The sequence below is a fragment of the Grampus griseus genome (genome assembly GCF_964374135.1).
Source record: "Grampus griseus genome assembly, chromosome: 10".
Taxonomy (NCBI): domain Eukaryota; kingdom Metazoa; phylum Chordata; class Mammalia; order Artiodactyla; family Delphinidae; genus Grampus; species Grampus griseus.
In genome coordinates, this window is record NC_139004.1 from 68,034,402 (window position 1) to 68,054,189 (window position 19,788).

Consider the following 19,788-nt stretch of genomic DNA (forward strand, 5'->3'; position numbering starts at 1 on the left):
CCTTTCCGGTAAATTTCCCCAAGTTTTCTTACCACGTTGTTTACATAACTTTGTTTTTTTAAAAACAGGATTCAATCAGAGTTGTCGCACTTTGAAAACAGCATTTGGCTGCTTTGTCTCTTTCTCTAGAAAACTCTGGGAGGGGAGATGGATAATGGAGCCTGGATTTGAAAGCCTAGACGGCTGACACTTTCCCGCTGGCCTCCAACCCGCCGCTCGGAGGTGGCCCAGCCCTGGGTGGGGCAAGCCGCGTGAGTGAGTAGGGGCGGGAGGAGCCAAGTCAGGAGTGTGTAGGGAGGCTAGTGCAGACCTGCGGAGGTTCACTGGCGGAAACTCCCGCCAGCCTTGCCGGATGGTCCCGCCCCCTAGCAACGGGCCCAGCGTCCCTCCCTAGAAACGGGCAGCCGGACCCCACAACGTGTGCGGTGGAGCCGGTAGGTCGGTGGGCCCAAGGGATGGCGGGGCAAGCGCCTGCAGGGGGACCTCCATAAGTCTCAGAGGGCAAATGCACAGAAAGGAGGACGTCCTCCCGGCCCCGGGTCCACATCCCTGTCCGCGAGCCCCCGTGCCGTTTCTCTGCCTTGGCCTGTGGGAAGGGAGTGGGGTGCACTTTTAAACAACCTTGCAGATAAGTCCCATACTGACCACACCCCATGCTGAGAGTGTAGCCCTCTCCCTGTCCTTTCCCATGCAGGGAAAAAGCCAGGATTCTGGTCCTCATCAGCCACCAGTGCCTCCCCTGAGCCCGACCATGTTCAATCTTCTTAGTCCTCAGGGTCCCCATCTGTAAATTGGCAGAGTACTGCTGCATCTGTCTCACAGGGCTTACAGAGATCAACTTCCTTCCTTTACTTACCCCATTCATTCATTCTCACAATCATTCACCACTTTCTAGGCACCTACCATGTGCCAAGCCCATGCCAGTCCCGTGCTAGGTGTCGAGGTTCCAGAGATCAGTGTTACTTGAAAATTGCTGCATTTGAGCACGAACGGAATATGTGAAACAGATAAGGGTGCAGGATCCTTGTTGAATCAGGGGTGAGTGGCTCAGAAGCCCTTCTGCTTAGGCACTCACCTTGCAGAACCTCAGGGCTCCTTGGCACACAGTTTGAGAACCACTGTTGTGGTGCTAAGGACCGATCTTTGGGTCAGCCAGAGGTGGACACCTCAGTTTCTATTCTGGTTCTGCCACTTCTTGGCTGTGTGTCTTTTCCAAGTTTCTTGACGTCTCTGGATCTTAGTTTCCTTGTTTGTGGATTGGTGATTCTAGTAGTACCTGTAGTGAGGATCAAATACCCTTGTTCATCTGTGTCCATCCAGCCCAGTGCCTGGTGGGTGGTCAGGTCACATGGGGTTGAATGTCAGTGAATCCAACCTGAAGCGTCCTCTGATGCAAACCAAAATGGCTACCAGGTGATCTAACTGGGTCACGGTGTACGATCTTCTTTATGTGTTCTTGGATTCAGTTTGCTAATATTTTGTTGAGAATTTTTGCATCTATATTCATCAGAAATTGCCTGTAATTTTCTTTTTTTGGTGGTGTCTTTGTCTGGTTTTGGTATCAGGGTGATGGTGGCTTCATAGAATGTCTTTTGGGAGTGTTCCCTCCTCTTTTGGAAGAGTTTGAGAAGAATCAGTATAAGTTCTTCTTTGTATGTTTGGTGGAATTCGCCTGTGAAGCCATCTGATCCTGGACTTTTGTTTGTAGGAAGTTTTTTTGTTTTTAGTTACAGATTCTATTTCATTTCTAATGATCAGTCTGTTCAAATTATCTATTTCTTTTCAATTCAATTTTGGTGGTCTGTATGCTTCTAGAAAATTGTCCATTTCTTCTAGGTTGCCAAATTTGTTAGCATATAATTATTCATAGTATTCTCTTATGGTTTTTTGTATTTCTGCGGTATCAGTTGATATTTTTCCTTTTTCATTTCTTATTTTGTTTATTTGGGTTCTCTCTTTTTTCTTCTTGGTAAGCCTGGCCAGAGGTTTGTCTCTTTTGTTTACCCTTTCAAAGAACCAGCTCTTGGTTTTATTGATTTCTTCCTATATTTTTAAAATCTGTTTTATTTATTTTCTCCCTATCTTTAATATTTCTTTCCTTCTGCTGACTTGAGGTTTTGTTTGTTCGTCTTTTACTAATTCTTGTAGGTGGTAGATTAGGCTGTTTATTTGAGATTTTTCTTGTTTTTTGAGGAAGGCCTGTATCTCTATGAACTTCCCTCTAAGAACTGCTTTTGCTGCATCCCATAGATTTAGTATGGCTGTGTTTTCATTGTCGTTTGTCTCAAGGTTTTTTTTTTTTTTTTTGCGGTACGCGGGCCTCTCACTGTTGTAGCTGCTCCCGCTGCGGAGCACAGGCTCCGGACGCGCAGGCTCAGTGGCCATGGCTCACGGGCCCAGCTGCTCCGCGGCATGTGGGATCTTCCTGGACCGGGGCACGAACCCGTGTCACCTGCATCGGCAGGCAGACTCTCAACCACTGCATCACCAGGGAAGCCCGTCCCATTGTCTTTTTTAGTAACATGTTGTTTAGTCTTCATGTAATCATTTTTCCTCATTTCTTTTCCTATGATTGATTTCTAATTTCATGCCCTTGTGATCAAAGAAGATGCTTGAAATACTTTCTATACTCTTAAATTTGTTGAGGTTAGTTTTGTGCCCTAGTATGTGGGCAGTCCTAGAGAATGTTCCATGTGCACTTGAAAAGAATGTGTATTTTTTTTTTTATGTAATGTCCTGAAAATATCAAGTCTAACTGTTCTATTGTATCATTTAGGATCTCTGTTGCCTTTTTTAAAAAAAATTATTTATTTTTTATATTTTTTGCTGCGTTGGGTCTTCGTTGCTGTGCACGGGCTTTCTCTAGTTGCAGTGAGCAGGGGCTACTCTTTGTTGTGGTGCATGGACTTCTCATTGCAGTGGCTTCTCTTGTTGCAGAGCATGGGCTCTAGCTGCATGGGCTTCAGTAGTTGCAGTGTGCAGACTCAGTAGTTGTGGCAGGCAGAACTTAGAGTACGTGGACTTCAGTAGTTGTGGCACATGGACTCAGTAGTTGTGGTGTGCAGGCTTCAGTAGTTGTGTCACATGGGCTCAGTAGTTGTGTCTTGCAGGCTCTAGAGTGCAGGCTCAGTAGTTGTGGCTCATGGGCTTAGTTGCTCCGTGGCATGTGGGATCTTCACAGACCAGGGATCGAACCCATGTCCCCTGCATTGGAAGGTGGATTCTTAACCATTGCAACACCAGGGAAGTCCCTTCAAATACACTTTCAATCTCCTTTCTTTTCCTTCTGGAATCCCTATTATGCGTAGCTTGGCACACTTTATATTATCTTATATATGTTTTTCATTGGCTTTGTGTCTACTGTTTTTCTTGAGACTTTTTTTTTTTAGTTATCTATTTTATACATATTGGTATATATACGTCAATCCCAATCTCCCAATTCATCCCATTCATTTCCATTATTCTATCTTCCAGATCACTTATTCTTTCTTCTGCATTATTTATTCTGCTATTCATTGCCTTTAGGTCAGCTTTTGTCTTGGCAAATGAATTCTCTAATTTTTCTTGGCTCCTCCTTATAGTTTCTAGTTTTCTAGTCCCTTTTTTACAGTAATCTGCATTTCTGTTGATAGCCTTTCTTAATTCCTTCAGTATTTTCATTACCTCCTTTTTAAACTCGGTGTCTATAAGACTGAAGAGGTCTGTTTCATTGTTTATTCCTTCAGGGGAATTCTCTTGGTCTTTTAACTGGTGGTGGTTCCTCTCCTTCTTCATTTTGCTTATATTTCCCTTACTCTGTGTGTTTAGGAGAAACAATTATCTGCTATAGTCTTGGAGGGCTATTTATATATGGGAGCGTCCCTGATAGCTTGTGTGGGTTTAATATTTTTTTGGCATGAAGGTTGTTTTTGGTTTGGATGCTTGCCGTCTCTTTCCTCAGGGTGTGCTGGTCGTTATCCCCTTGATAGGGGGTATGCAGATGCACAGCCCCCCGTGCACGCTCCCAGGAGGGTGGGGACAGAGGTTGGCTCCCAGTGGCGGGACCCTCATTGGTGGTGGCCGCGGCAGGCCATGTGCTCCCTGGAAGGAGGACCCTCCACCTAACCCTGGAGTTTGTGTATAGGCGGTGCCCTGCCACCACATAGTGAGCCTGGGAGAAAGAAGCTCCTATGGCGGCCCGCCCCGTCTCCTCACGGGGGCAGCCCGCAGCCTTGCCTCTCTGTCGGGCCCAGGCTTCGTCCCCGGACTCCCTCGGTTGTGGCAACCACACCCTGGCCCCCTCAGGCTTTCCTGACACAGCCAATCCCAGTCCTCTCCCTGGTCTGACCTCCAAAGCACAAGCCTCAGCACCCAGCCCCAGCTCCGGCCCGCCTCAGTGGATGAGCATCTCAGGCTGGGGAGTGCCAGGTGATGGCCCTGACCGTCTATGCAGATCTCTCTCCGCTTTGTCCTCCAAAAACCCGTTGCTTGCTGTGTTCTCCCCCAAAGCTCCCCCTCTGTCCAGGCTGATCTCCTCACCAGTGAGGGGACTTCCCAGAGTGTGGAAACCTTTCCTTTTTCACAGCTCCCTCCCAGGGGTGCAGGTCCTGTCCTGTTTCCTTTCTCTCATTTTTTCTTTTTTCTTTTGTCCTTCCCAGTTATGTGGAGATTTTCTTGCTCTTTTGGAAGTCTGAGGTCGGCCAGCATTCAGTAGATATTCTGTGAGGAACATTCCACATGTAGATATATTTTTGATGCATTTGTGGGAGAAGGTGAGCTCTACATCCTACTGCTCTGCCATCTTGATCTGATCTCCCTGACTTAACTTTTTTATTTTTGCACCAGCATTACACACAAACCTCTTCTTCCTCATACCCTTTTCTAGTTTCTTATAGTGCTCCCCTGACCAAGGGTTTCCCCTGGTGGTGCATTTTGAGGTGGCCAAAAGCAGCAGTGGCTTGGCAAGGGCTTGCTTGCTGCACAATAAAAACTCGGCAAACCCTCATCCTCGGGATGTGCATGCAATCCAGTGGTGCATCTGTTTTTCCCTGTGGGGAGACAAGAGGGTGTCAGTTTCATTAGCTGAGTTGATCCTGAGAGCCAGGGTGTGGATGAATAGTTCCTTTGCTGGCAGAGGTATCTGTGGGCCAACAGAAGGTCAGGGTCCCTCTCGGGAGGTGATTTAGTCCTCTGGCTCCTGGGGTAAGGTAAGGGAGATGGGCATGGGTAGATGGGCATGGGGGATGCAGGGCATGGCTTCAGTAGTTGTGTCACATGGATTCAGTACTTGTGTCTTGCAGGCTCTAGAGTGCAGGCTCAGTAGTTGTGGCTCATGGGCTTAGTTGCTCCGTGGCATGTGGGATCTTCACAGACCAGGGATCGAACCCATGTCCCCTGCATTGGAAGGTGGATTCTTAACTGTTGCAACACCAGGGAAGTTCCTTCAAATACATTTTCAATCTCCTTTCTCTTTCTTCTCCTTCTGGAATCCCCAGCCCCACACTGGGAAGAGTCAGGGCAGGGCTTCCCTGGTGGCGCAGTGGTTGAGAGTCCGCCTGCCGATGCAGGGGACACGGGTTCGTGCCCCGGTCCGGGAAGATCCCACATGCTGCGGAGCGGCTGAGCCCGTGAGCCATGGCCGTTGAGCCTGCGCGTCCAGAGCCTGCACTTCTGGAGCCTGTGCTCCGCAACGGGAGAAGCCACAACAGTGAGAGGCCCGTGTACCACAAAAAAAAAAAAAAAAAGAGTCAGGGCAGTCCGGCAGGACTGGGTGGGGTGGGGCTGGGGTTGGGGGAATGGGGGTAAGGGGCACTGAGGCTGCAACTGGATGAAAGTTATTTTGGAGAAAACCAAACAGAGCTCTTCACTGAGTGAGTGAACTCTGGGCCTCCCTCTTTATCTCCCCTTGTGAGAAGCCAGGCCTTACTCTGTAACACAGGGGAGAAGGGTGGGAAAGTACAGAAGGATGCACGGGGTTGGGGGCATCTATAGAGTGTTCAACCTCTGACTCTGGGGTCTCATTTCTCACATAGCTTCTAGGGAAGGCCCTGCTGTCTCCTGGCAGGACCTTCCTGGCACTCTGTGTCTGTTCATATTAGAAGAGTACTCCCTCCCTCCGTTATCCATGCCTGGGGGCTGGGGCTTGTTGTGGGGTGGCAGACTAGGCATCCCTGTATCCTGGTGGCCCTGGGGGATGAGCAGAGGTTGGCAAGGGCCCAGTGACACCAGTATCTTCTAGGAGCTCTGGCTGGGACATCACCCTGAGAAGCAGCATGGAGCAGCAGCCTAACAGAGAAGGCCACAGCCCAGGAAGGACCCCTCAGGGCCCAGAGTGCAGCAGTACTCCTGTGGGCCAAGAGTGTAGTCTGAGAGACCTGGAGCATAACCTGGGGAGCATTCTTCAGGGACCAGATTCTGGGTCGGAGAAGCTTCCTCCAAGCCCTGACCCCAAGACCCCACCTTTGCACCTGACTGCAGCCCCATCCACGTCCTCAGACTTGGGGCAGCCCCGGAAGTTGCCCCTGACGGGCACTGATAAGAAGTACCCGCTGATGAAGCAGCGTGGGTTCTACTCTGACATCCTCAGCCCTGGAAGCTTGGATAAACTTGGGGTGAGTGTGGCAGCCATACCCTACCAAGCCTGAGCCTTCCTTGTGGGTTCTTTTTGCCCTTTCTTCCTTTTATCCATCCATCCATCCACCAATCTGTCTAGCAATTTTCCACCCACTCACCCATCTGCCCATCCTTCTGCCCATCCATCTCTGTCCATTCATTCAAAAATTCATTACTGAGCACCTGCTATGTGACAGGCCCTGGGCTAAGCCCCGGTAACAATACACCAGGATTGTCATCCATATGCCTATTGTCATGGGGCAATGGCTTTGGTGGGGAAATACTCCCTCCCCCGGCCCCAGCTCTGGTTGGGGAGGGGGTCCTGGGACAAGGTGGTGTACTGCTGAGATTTACAAGATAGGTATGAATTTGCTGGGTAAGATAGGGGCTGGGGGGAGTGTTCCAGGCAGGGGGAACAGAAGATACAGAGCCTTGAGATCCCTGACAGAGGCCATGGCCCACATGGAGGAGGAGAGTAGAAATAAGAGGAGAGAGATGGAGGGCAGGGGAAGACGGAGAAGGGATATAACTAGGGGAGAGTTCAAAGAGCCCTGTGCGTCCTGGACAGCCTTAGGATGGTTTTAGGCAGGGGAGGGGCCAATAGAGATAGGGCGAGGACCCATTGATACCCACTGTGCCAGAGGTCCCAGAGTGCCCTTGGCAGTGGAGGAATACACAGAGGCACCTGCAGGCCTTACAGTACCTCTGTCTTGTGGCTCAGCCCCTGGACACACACCAAGAGTGTTCTCAGAGTGAGGAGGGGGACTGTGCACAACCAGAATGGGGTTGGGCCAGGGGTGTCCCAGGTGGCCACAGCTTGTCACCTACTGTGGCCTCTGAATGAGGAATTGTGCAAATTCCTCTTCACTGATTCTTCCTCATCCCTGTCCCTGTGCACCCCTGGGATGCTCTCTGGTGGGGATGGGGGAGACACCTGGCCTTGGGGGCCCTACCAGATCCTGCCTGTCCTTGGGATGTTTACGCTCCCTCAGGGCTATGGGGTTTGGTTTCAGGAGGTGTGTCGTGGCCCCTGCACGAACCAGGACCTCCTGCGGCAGGCCAACCTTGACAAGTTCACCCCAAGAGGTCAGTGCCCAGGGGGCTGGGTGGGAGGGTGCCTTTAGAAGCAGGGCCTCTGGCCTTACGGAGATTGTCTCCTCTTGGCTGAGGGTTTCAATCTCCTCAACTGTGAAATGGGGATAACAAGAAACAAGGTGCTTTGCAGGGCCCCAGCTCATGGTGAGTGCTCGGTGAAGCACAGCTGCTTAATTGTGACTCTCGGCAGAGCTGTGTGTGACAAGGGCACTGTGGTGTGGTGGGGCTGCTGAGGGCCAGGTCCCCAGTTCCCTCTGCCTGGCTGGGGACAGTAGGACATTGACATGTGTGTTTTCTGGTACGTGGAACGTGGGCTTGGAGGAGGTCAGGACTGTTGTTACCTGGCTCGGGCTGCAGCACCTAGAACAGGGCTTGGAGCAGGAAGGTACCCAGGATTTCATTGCCAAAGAGGGGAAGGAAGACGCTCCTCTCAGGCTCCATGATGAGTCTTGTAAGATGTGGGGCAGGTCTGCATGGCACAGACCAGTCCCCAGTGGCAGAGGGGAGGAGAGGGTGGCTCCAAGAAAGGCAGCGAGCTGGTTGGGGCCCTGAGAGGCAGTGAGACCTTGGGGGCCCTCCTGGCTGGCCAGTGGACAGGACGCCCTTTCGATCAGGTCCAGAAGCTCCATGGTCCCAGCTGTCTGCCTTTCCACTCTACCCCCAGGAGAGGCCTGGCTCTGTGCTGGCACTGTCCAGATTTGTCTTCTTGAGACCCACAGTCCTCCTGGGGGCCTGTGAATCCCCAAAAGTGGCACAGGAAACATCACATGTACATGCCTCTGTGCAGTGACCTGAGGATCCAGCCTATTGTGGTCAGCAGTTTCACAAGTATCTGTGGCCCAGAAAATGGTTACAAACCACAGATCAAGGGCTGCGGGGGAGCTGGGAATGGGGCTCCTGCTATCCATGGCAGGGGCGGGGGACAGGGCTGGTCAGCAGCTCTGCGGCCTCACCCAAGTGAGGAAGAACAGCCCGGCAGGGTCACAGGGTGGCGGCAGTCAGGGCTCATGGCCGTCAGAGCTCTTGGCAGAAGGCTACGTGAAGGCCTGGGAAGCCTGCCTAGGGCTCCTGGACCAGCAGGGGCAGGGGCCAGGCTTTGCTGTCCTCACCCTGGCTCCTTCTTGGCTCCTGAGATGCAGGGCCAGGCCCAGGAATTCATGATCCTGGGTGTGGAATGTGTTATGGATCCATAGGCTCAAGAGCAGATGATTAGGGATCTGAAAACTGCCCCTGGGCCAGACCGTTCTGGTAGCGTGGGGTTCCCCGAGCACCTGACAGCTCTGGTAAGAGAGCCGACTTAGCGGCAGGTGGATGGCCTCTGCTCAGCCTCTGGAAGCTTCTGTAGAGCCCCAGTGGGTACCCCCAAGGTAGACCCTCCTCTGGTGTGACTGCATCTTGACCCCAGAGACGTGAGGCCCAAGGAGGGGGTTACTAGGGCCTCCCAGGGGAGTTGTTCGGAGCCATCACTGAGCTGTCCAGAGCCCACCCAGGCCCTGGGAAAGGTGGCTCATCCCCGAAGCACTTTCCTGCACTCCCGTCCCCACCACTATGGTCTTGGCTTGTCTGAGACTTTCCTTCCCATTTAACATCCTGAGTCCCAGGAAACTGGAATGTCACCCTATCAATGGGCCTCTCTTCACCAGTTCCCTTGCCCTCAGACCTGGAATGGAAGCCTGTCTAAGGAAGTGTGGCCATTTTGTGACTTGAGGGTCCCCTGGGGGTGGGGTGGTGGTGCCACCCACTCCTACAGTATCCAGGATGTCTTGAGTCTGGAAACAGTCCCAGTGAGTGAATGGCATTCAGACCCCGAGATGCTTGGGAGGGCCTCTGGGGTAGGGATGGCAGGAACCCATCCCAGACATGCAGGGAGCTACCACTTCACCTTCCTATCCAGCTGTAATCCTCACTGGTAGTTTGATTCAGCATCTGGCTTGAGCAAAAGCCGCTGGCACCGGGGCTGTGGGCAGAAAGGAGGGGAATGGTCGAGCATGCTGGCTCTGGGCAGGGCGAGCAGGACCAAAACAGACCTTCTGGAGGCCCTTGTCCTCCAGGCTCGTGACCCCTTGGGAGCCCGGTGCACATCTGGCTTCTCACTGCCACAGGCCAGCTCTGAGCTTCCCATGCCCCAAAGCTGCATGCCTGGTACCTGCCTAGCACTGTGTTTTGGGGGTGTTGGGCCCCAGCCTGAGCCCCTGCAGCTCCTGCCCCTGCCCCTGCCCACAGTCAGAACCTTTGAGGTGCCTGAGGACTTCGAGGAGCGCCTGGAGCATCAGCACATCGGGTGTACCACCAAGCTGCTCACCCAGACTGACTTCCCGCTGCAGGCCTACGAGCCCAAGGTGCAGGTGCCCTACGTGGTGCTGCCGGGCCAGTGCCCCCGCAAGATTGAGATTGAGAGGTAGGTATGGTTGTGTGAGCAGTGGGAGGGCCTGCCCTCTGGGAGGTGGCATCCACCCACCTCAAAGAGTGAGGGATAGTAGACAACTAGGTGATCATCCTCATGGCAGAGGTTACTAAGATGGGTCTGTGTGCAAGTGTTCAAATCTTCTAGCCCTTTGGTTTCTTAATAGGAACGAGTTACTTTCCTTGCTGTGGAATCAGGGAGGGTGGCATTTAAGTCAACGTGGTGAAACTGACAGGCAGGATGCAAGGGCAGTTGGAGCCCAGGACACCAGCCCCAGCCACCATTCCACTTCCTGATAAGTCCCAGAAGGGCAGAGGGCCCTGGAGGGGGTCACTGGGCCACACCCCTACTGCCTTAACTCCCTGGGCCCTTGCTGACCCCCATGGAGACACCTCACATGCGCCGAGCTGTCGTGAGATTTCCTTGTCTCCCTCGGCCAGGAGGAAGCGGCTGTACCTGAGCCTGGACATTGAGCAGCTGCTGGCCAGCGAGGGCATTGACTCCGACAAGCTCATGCCCAGGCACCCAGACCCCCACCACCCCCAGACCATTGAGCAGGGTCATGACCCGCTGTTCCCCATCTATCTCCCACTGAAGGTGAGTCCAGCTTCCACAGAGGGCCAGTGGTCAGGAGATGGGGGTGCAGGACTCCAGCGGAGGGATCAGACTCAAAAGGGGATCCCATGGCAATCACAAGCACTCACTTGTCAGACAGGACAACTGCATAGTCAGGGTGCTACCCCCACTCCTGGGGTTTCAGGCATCCTAGGCTGGGGCAGGAGGGGCCCCAGGACCCCTGGGACGCTGATTCCCTGCTTCTTCCCTGGGAGCCTGGGAACCCTGTGTACATGAGCTCTGTCCCCACCCCACCCACGGGCACCAAGAAGCAGCCCAGTTGGACTGTGGAGTAGTGTTCAGGCCTCCCTGACTACTGCGTCTGGTGTCACTGGGATGGGGAGACTTGTGGTGGAGGAAGGCACCATTGTAGCCCCTTTGGGGTACCAGTGGGGAAACTGAGTCCAGAGGAGAAAGAGGGAGCATAGCCTGCCCTGGTTTTCACCCACTTCCCTGCCCTTCCTCTCCATGGTCCTGAGTATCTCTTGCCTGGTGGTCCCTATGGGGAGACAGAGTTGCATATCACCCTACTAAAGATGGCCTTCTGACAACCTGAACTTGCATTGTTTCTGAGTCTGGGTGGGTGCTCAGGAAAATCCAAGGGCCACCACTTCCCTTGGACCTGAGCTGGGTGATCCTGGCCAGTGGTGGGGGAGAGCCCATATCCTGCTCTGAGTCCCCAGATACCCCTCTGCCTGAACCTCAGTGTGGCTTGGTTAGACAGGGTTTCATAGAGCCAGACTCCACAGACCCCTGTGAACAGCAGAGGAGGCACTCAGGCCCCTGGGCCCCAGTCTTCAGCTTCTGCATCTGGGGAGGAGCCTACTCAGGCACCCCTACCCTCTGGCATGCCCAGCCCACTTGGGTCCACCAGGGGTGAGCCGCCTGCTCCCAGCATCTACTGTTTTCTTCCAGGTATTTGACAATGAGGAGTTTGACTGCCGGACTCCCAGTGAGTGGATCAACATGGGCTTGGAGCCAAGGTCTCAGAACAGGAAACCTGTCCCCGGAAAAGCCCTCCTGCCCATCAATGACTTCCTGGGGCACGGTGAGCAGGGCCAGCAAGGGCAGGGGGACAGGATCTTGTCTGCACCATCCTGTCCTGGCAGCCCAGCCATAGACTCCTAGACTGCCCTGGGGCCTCAACCATGGGAGGTGGGGGCCCCACCTTTTGAGGCCTCGCAGCTGGGATACAGGCCAGCGGGCTGGCCGCATAGAAGGAAATGCAGGGACCAGGGATGACATGGGTGGGTGGGCTGAGGAAGGAACAGCTGGATGGTGTCTAATGTTAAAAAAAAATGCTTTGATTTATTGGCAATGAAAAATATGCAAGCTTATTAGACATGTTCAAATGTGTATAAGGGGCACAATTCAAGCGGTTCCATCCCGTGCCCCAGAAACCGCATTGCTCCACCTATAACTGTGGCCTCTTGGCTTTCACCTCTGCGTGGACAACACACACTGTCACACACTCACACTCACATACTTGCTTTCAAACACACACGTTCATAAGCCCACTGTCACACTCACCCACCATCCCTCACACACACACACAGCTGTACTCATATGCAAATTTTAAGCACACAAACACACATGCCTACTGTCACCCATTCACAACCGCTATCACACCCACATACACATCCTCACACTGATGTTGCACAGACTTGCCAAATCTTGCCCTTGTCTGTGTCTGCCCCTCCTTTGGCCCCAGGTCTGCCCTGGGGGCTGTGGAAGCTCTCTCCAGTTTGTTGCTGTCTGCCAGGCTGACCTTCCACGGTCACCACCCTGGCCTGCCACCATGGCTGGCATGACTACTCTCTATGTAGGCATCCTAGGAAGGTCTGGGTTATGGGATTGGAGGTGGCTGTCCCCATGTGCAGGGCGAAGGCCTCTCTGCTCCCTGCCCAGTGCATGGATATGCCGCTGTGGAGTGGGGAGTGGGCCCAGTGGGCCAGCGCCCAGGCGGGAGATAGGATTGTGAGAGCCATGCTGGTTTTCAGACTGCTCAGCCTCCAGGGGGCCCACAGCGAGTCCGTTGTGCAAGCTGTAAGTTTATGTTTCAGTTTAAAAACATGTAAATGCTAGAATCAATTTCTTTGAACTAGGTAAGAAACCCAGAATGTTCCCTTTACTTTGGACTTAATTACAAAAATAATTTAACTCAATTGTTCCCAGATCTCCAATTCCTGGTGATAAAACCAGAAGGTTTGGGGCTGTATTAACCTTAAATGTACCAGGTAGTGGCTTCCCTGAAGTGCTTCTGCTTGCACTGCTTCATATGGGCCCTGGCCCTGGGTGGCAGCACTAATGGTGGAGCGTTTCTGCCAGACTCTGCTTTCTGCTAGGGGCTTCTTGTGACATCTTTTCCTTTAAGCTGAGTCAAGACAAGGTCAGCATTTTCAAAAAGGAAACTAATTAGGAAGAGGAGGGAAAAGCAAAACAGAGCCAAAGCTGGTGAGGTATATCCCACAGCAGCCTCCTTTACGTATCTACCTGGCATCAGTCAGTGGGAGCATTTCTTTGGAATTCCAGCCTGGAGAAGATGCATACACAATATGACTTTAAGCTCTGTGAGACACACAAGCAAGGTAACAAATCAGAAAGTGCCTGGGGCAAAGGTGCTATTTTAGGCAGAGATGCTTCTACAAGGAGAAGCCGCTTGAGCAGCGAACAAGCCAGCATCGAGGTGACCTGGATGAAGACTGTTCCAGGCAGAGGGCACAGCCAATGCTAAGGCCCTGAGGCAGGAGCAAGCTACAAAGTCATAGGAATAGCCAGACATCCAGTGTGGCTGGAGAGGAATGAGTGAGGGAGGCAGTGGCAAGAGGTGAGCTGGAGTAGTCAAAGGCTTTCAGCCCAGGGAGAGGGTGGGAGGCCCATCCTGGCCAAACAGCCCCTGAGGCCCACTTTGAGGCCATTGCAGGGAAGCAGTCTTCTACCCTGCCCTGCCCTGATGGGAGCAGCCCGGGGGCTCAGCTGCCACATGCAGCCTAAGGGCTTCCCTCGGGCCTTGAAGAGGTCCAGTTCAGACGTGATGAGCTCTACACCTAGATCCTCAACAGGGCTAGGCAAACAAGGACTAAGCAAACAAGCCCCTGTTTGCTTGGGGCTTTCCTGCCTCCTGTCCCAGCCCTGCTGGCCTGTGTCTCTCTCTGCCCTGATGGAGTCATGCAGAGCATCAGGGCAGAGAGACCTGCCTGGTTCCCAAGAGTCAAGCTCAGCTGGAAGGAAGTAGGCTCCCCACTCTGCTGCAGCCAGAGGGTGGGGGTCAGCATGGTGGGAGAGAGGCCAGACTAGTGACCACTGAGACCTTTCCTAGCATCCACTGCCCACATGCAGGGGCCTTTTCCCACCCTATGGCAGGGAGCACTGATGGGCACCCCTCCTGTTTCAGAGGACCCCAAGAGTCAGAAGCTGACGTACAAATGGTGCAATGTCGGCGTCCTGGACTATGACAAGGAGAAGAAGCTGTACCTAGTGCACAAGACGAATAAGGATGGTTTGGTGCGAGATGAGATGGGGAAGCCCATCCTGAATGGAGGGGTAACGGCCGAAGGTACGAGGTCTCTGCCCCTGCCTCAGGCAGACCCCCAGCTCAGGCCCGGCCTGGCCTGTGACTGAGGCCAACCCCTGCGCAGGGTATAGCCAGCTCGGGTCTGAATGCCCCCTTGCTCTGTTGTCCTGGGGCTGTCTGTCCCCCAACCAGTGAGAACCAGAGGACGCATCACTCAGAGACCCCAGGAAGGGCAATTGGCCATTATTTGATATGCCAACTCTGAGCAGCTGGCAGTGCTGCTTTCAGTGTCATCTTGAGAAGGAGCCTGAGGCCCAACAATTAAAGATGTCTGCCCTGGGTGTCGCATCAGGAATGGGCAATTGAATGGCCACCCCTGTATAACTCCTTGTCTGTACACAGCTTTTTACAGTTTACAAAGAACTTTCACATCCATCCATGACAACCTGTGACGTGGGCAGTTCAGGGAGTGTTGTCATACCCATTTCACAGATGTGATGGGGTCACTTGCTCAGAGCCACCATGCATCAGTGGCAGAGCCAGCCTGGAACCCAGTGCTCCTGCCCAGAGGGCCCCACTGCATGTTCCTTTCTCCCTCCACCCGACCCCAGGAAGGCCGCCCCTCCTGATCTGCCAGTACTGGGTGCCAAGGATCCAGCTTCTCTTCTGTGCTGAGGACCCACGTGTGTTCACACAACGTGTGGTCCAGGCCAACGCCCTGCGCAAGAACACAGAGGCGCTGCTGCTATACAACCTGTATGTGGACTGTATGCCCTCCGAGGGCCAGCGGCTCATCAGTGAGCAGAGCCTGAGCAAGATCAAGCAGTGGGCCATGAGCACACCTCGGATGCGCAAAGGGCCCTCGTGAGTACCTCCCCCAGACCCTTTCCCACACCAGAGCAGCACCTCCTCCAGGGAGCTGTCCAGTGGAAAAGTAGTGCTGCCCAGTGGGGGAGGGGGGATGCTCCCTCCATGCTCATCTGTTTGGGGCTGTCTTGCCCACTGCATTATGGATTTCTTGGGCCCCAAACAATTTCTTGTTCATCTCCAGATCTCTCATATCAATATGGACTCATGGATTCTTAATTTTATTCCAAGGGTTATAATCTGTCACTACCATTTTTAATTTTGATGATCAAATTGTCCCAGCTTTGGCCAGTGGGAGCCTCTTCAGGCTGATTCCTGTGTCCATTTGATATGTTCTTATTGTTCATTGAGTATGCTTTTACTTTCTGGCACAGCAAGAAGTTCTAGGCTCATCTTACTTTCCCAGACCCAGCCCTGAAATCAGCTGTTTTCCCAAGGAACCCTGGTTCCTCTTGGTGGGGAATGGTATTTAGAAGCTAAGATTTTGACATTAAGATGTGCTCATTGCTACTGGGAAATCAACACTTTGAAGTCCTTAGAGCAGATAGATCTAAGATATATACGTTATTTATTTATTTTATATCATATCATATATTCTTTAAACTTTTTTTAAAATTTATTTTTGGGGCTTCCCTGGTGGCACAGTGGTTGAGGGTCTGCCTGCCGATGCAGGGGACACGGGTTCGTGCCCCAGTCCAGGAGGATCCCACATGCCGCGGAGCGGCTAAGCCCGTGAGCCATGGCCGCTGAGCCTGTGCGTCCGGAGCCTGTGCTCCACAATGGGAGAGGCCACAACAGTGAGAGGCCCGCGTACCGCAAAAAAAAAAAAAAAAAAAAAATTTATTTTTGACTGCGTTGGGTCTTTGCTGCTGTGCGCAGGCTTTCTCTAGTTGTGGCTAGCAGGGGCTACTCTTCATTGCGGAGCACAGGCTCTAGGCTCTCAGGCTTCAGTAGTTGCAGTGCGCGGGCTTCTCACTGCAGTGGTTTTTCTTGTTGCAGAGCACGGGCTCTAGGCACACAGGCTTCAGTAGTTGCGGCACATGGGCTTAGTCGTTGTGGCTTGCGGGCCATAGAGAGCAGGCTCAGTAGTTGTGGCACACGGGCTTAGTTGCTCCGCTGCATGTGGGATTTTCCTGGACCAGGGCTTGAACCCCTGTCCCCTGCATTGGCAGGCGGATTCTTAACCACTGCATCACCAGGGAAGCCCCTCATACCATATATTCTTATATTACATTATGTTACATATAACCTCCATGCACATGTCTTTATCTATTATATATCTATCTGTTAAAAAACATGAGTTCATACTGATATCTTCATATTGACTTCAAACCACAGGGCTCATTCTCACTTGTACATATTTGGTACTTCTTTTTCTAAAAGAAAATTGGCTTTTATTCCTCATAGTATATTTACTTATTTGCTCAGTCCTGGAATACACAGAAAGTAGTTTCAATTGCTTAATCCATACCCTTTGGAGGAAAAACTCTACAAAGTAATCTTTGATTTGTTTAGTTTTCTTTTTCTCTTTAGAAAGAGAGGGGGTGCTTCCCTGGTGGTGCAGTGGTTGAGAGTCCGCCTGCCGATGCAGGGGACACGGGTTCATGCCCCGGTCCGGGAAGATCCCACATGCCACGGAGCGGCTAGGCCCATGAGCCATGGCCACTGAGCCTGCGCGTCCGGAGCCTGTACTCCGCAATGGGAGAGGCCACAACAGTGAGAGGCCCGCGTACCGCAAAAAAGAAAAAAAAAGAAAGAAAGAGAGGGAGTATATAGTCCAAATACTATGTTCAAAAGTTACTTGGTTTAGTTCTTCCCACCCTGCTCAGTGGGATATATTCATTTGATGAATATATATATAGCTTGGTCTGTTTGTTTTATAAATATATGTGTATATATATAGAAAATACATGTAAAATATACATATAATATGTGTATTATATTGTAATATATACATATATATTGTTATATATTACATTATATATAATATGTATGTATAAAATTTAGAGAGAATACATATACATATGTAAATATTTCTTTATGTGTATAATATATACACACATATATAAAACATACTCACTAATATATGTTACTCAAAAAGGTATACTCAGAGATTTGTCCCTCTTCACTCTCATTCATTCTATCCTATCCACATCTCCCATCTTTTCCACTCTGTTCCCACTCATAGGTAACCAATATCACTAGTTTCTGGTTTATTTTTTCTGTGTTTCTTTTTGCACAAATGATATTTTCATGTATATTTTCTTATCCCCCTTCTTACATGCAGGGTAGTACACTATAGATATTCTTTTTATTTTGCCTTTTTCATTTACAATACATCCTGGGAATCAATCCTTATCAGTTCATTGAGTCTTCCTTCATTCTTTTTTATAGCTGCATAGTAATCTATTGTGTGGCTGTACCATGTATCATGGTTTATTCAACCATTCTCTAATACATAGGCATTTAGGTAATTTCCAGTAGTTTGCAATTACAAACAATGCTACAATGAATAATTTTGTGCACTTGTATATTCATATTGATGGAGGTATAGCTTTATATAGTGTATATTCTGAGAAGTGGAATTGCAAGGTCAAAAGATGAGTACTCACTGTACTTTTGTTAGGTATCACCACATTTTCTTCCATAAGGATTTTGCATGCCCACCAGCAATGTGTGAGAGTGCCTGTTTCCCTACCCCCTTGCCAAGAGTGCGTTGTTATACAATTTAATTTTTTGCCAGTCTGGAAGGTAAGTCTGTAAGTATTATAAATGAGGCTGAATGTCTTTTCAATCTTTTCATATGATTAAGGACAAGTTTTATATCTTTTTGTGACCTGTCCATATTTTTTGCCCATTTTTTTCTCTTAGGTTTTTGGGGTATTTTCCCTCTAATGTTATGAGTTCTTTATATATTAAGGATATTGGTTCTTTTAAAAATGAATTAATTAATTAATTAATTTTGGGCTGCGTTGGGTCTTCGTTACTGCCCGCAGGCTTTCTCCAGTTGTGGCGAGCGGGGTCTACTCTTTGTTGCGGTGTGTGGGCTTCTCACTGTGGTGGCTTCTCTTGTGGAGCACAGACTCTAGGTGCGTGGGCCTCAGTAGTTGTGGCATATGGGATCAGTAGTTGTGGCTCACGGGCCCTAGAGCACAGGCTCAGTAGTTGTGGCGCACAGGCTTAGTCGCTCTGCGGCATGTGGGATCTTCCCAGACCAGGGATTGAACCATGTTCCTTGCATTGGCAGGTAGATTCTTAACCACTGCACAACCAGGGAAGTCCCAAGGATATTGGTTCATTATCTGTGATGTATGTTGTAAATGTTTTCTCCTGGTTTGTCAGTTGTATATTGACTTTTCTTATAGTAATCTTTGCAATATAACTTTAAAAGTACGTAAACAGTTTTATTAATCATTTCTTCTATTGCATCTGGATTTTGAGTCATAGTTAGAAAGTCCTTCCCTATATTGAGGTTTTCTTCTAGAACTTGTATGGTTTCATGTTTTTGCCTTTTATATCCTTGATTCATCCTTATGTATGGTATGTGGTATGGATCCAATTTTATCTTTTTCCAAATGGCTAACTAACATTTATTAAATGGTTTATTATTACCCATCAACATTTATTGAAACCTCCATCTATGACACAGAGATTTGAGAGGCCACCTTTATCATACACTAATTTCCATGTGTACTTGGGTCTATTTCTGGATTTTCTGTTCTATTCCATTGTTCTGTTTGTCCATTTATGCACTCGTACTACAGTTTTCTTTTCTATAATTTTTTAAATAGATTTATTTATTTTTATTTATTTATTTTTGGCTGCATTGGGTCTTCGTTGCTGTGTGCGGGCTTTCTCTAGTTGCAGTGAGTGGGGGCTACTCTTGCAGTGTGCGTGCTTCTCATTACAGTGGCTTGTGGAGCACGGGCTCTAGGCACGCAGGCTTCAGTAGTTGTGGCTCGCGGTCTCAGTAGTTGTGGTGCACTGGCTTAGCTGCTCTGTGGCATGTGGGATCTTCCCAGACCAGGGATTGAACCCGTGTTGCCTGCATTGGCAGGCGGATTCTTTTTTTTTTTTTTTTGGCAGGTGGATTCTTAACCACTGCGCTGCCAGGGAAGTCCTCGTACTACAGTTTTTATTTATTTATTTATTTATTTATGGCTGCACGCGGGCTTTCTCTATTTGCGGTGAGCGGGGGCTACTCTTCATTACGGTGTGAGGGCTTCTCATTGCGGTGGCTTCTCTTGTTGTGGAGCACAGGCTCTAGACACGCAGGCTTCAGTACTGTAGTACGCGGGCTCAGTAGTTGTGGTGCGTGGGCTCTAGAGCGCAGGCTCAGTAGTTGTGGTGCACGGGCTTAGTTGCTCCGTGGTATGTGGGATCTTTCCAGACCAGGGTTCGAACTCGTGTCCCCTGCATTGGCAGGCGGATTCTTAACCACTGCTCCACCAGGGACGTCCACTACAGTTTTTTTATTTTTATTTTTTTGCGGTACGCGGGCCTCTCACTGTTGTGGCCTCTCCCGTCGCGGAGCACAGGCTCTGGACGTGCAGGCTCAGTGGCCATGGCTCACAGGCCCAGCCGCTCCGTGGCATGTGGGATCTTCCCGGACCAGGGCACGAACCCTCGTCCCCTGCATCGGCTGGCGGACTCTCAACCACTGCGCCACCAGGGAAGCCCCTACAGTTTTAATTATAGATAT

At 50.8% G+C, this 19,788-nt stretch overlaps 1 protein-coding gene across 1 annotated transcript in view; it reads left to right on the top strand.

The window, feature by feature from the left end:
- Positions 1 to 352: 352 nt before the first annotated feature.
- The window catches only part of DNAH1 (dynein axonemal heavy chain 1), a gene marked incomplete at both ends in the record, with an annotated part of 79,055 nt that continues 59,619 nt past the window's right edge, over positions 353 to 19,788 (top strand). The window contains 9 exon segments of the mRNA XM_082663598.1: positions 353 to 391; positions 395 to 434; positions 6,208 to 6,590; positions 7,605 to 7,677; positions 9,910 to 10,084; positions 10,531 to 10,687; positions 11,621 to 11,753; positions 14,100 to 14,261; positions 14,831 to 15,083. Coding sequence (XP_082519724.1) covers positions 353 to 391; positions 395 to 434; positions 6,208 to 6,590; positions 7,605 to 7,677; positions 9,910 to 10,084; positions 10,531 to 10,687; positions 11,621 to 11,753; positions 14,100 to 14,261; positions 14,831 to 15,083 — 1,415 coding nt within the window.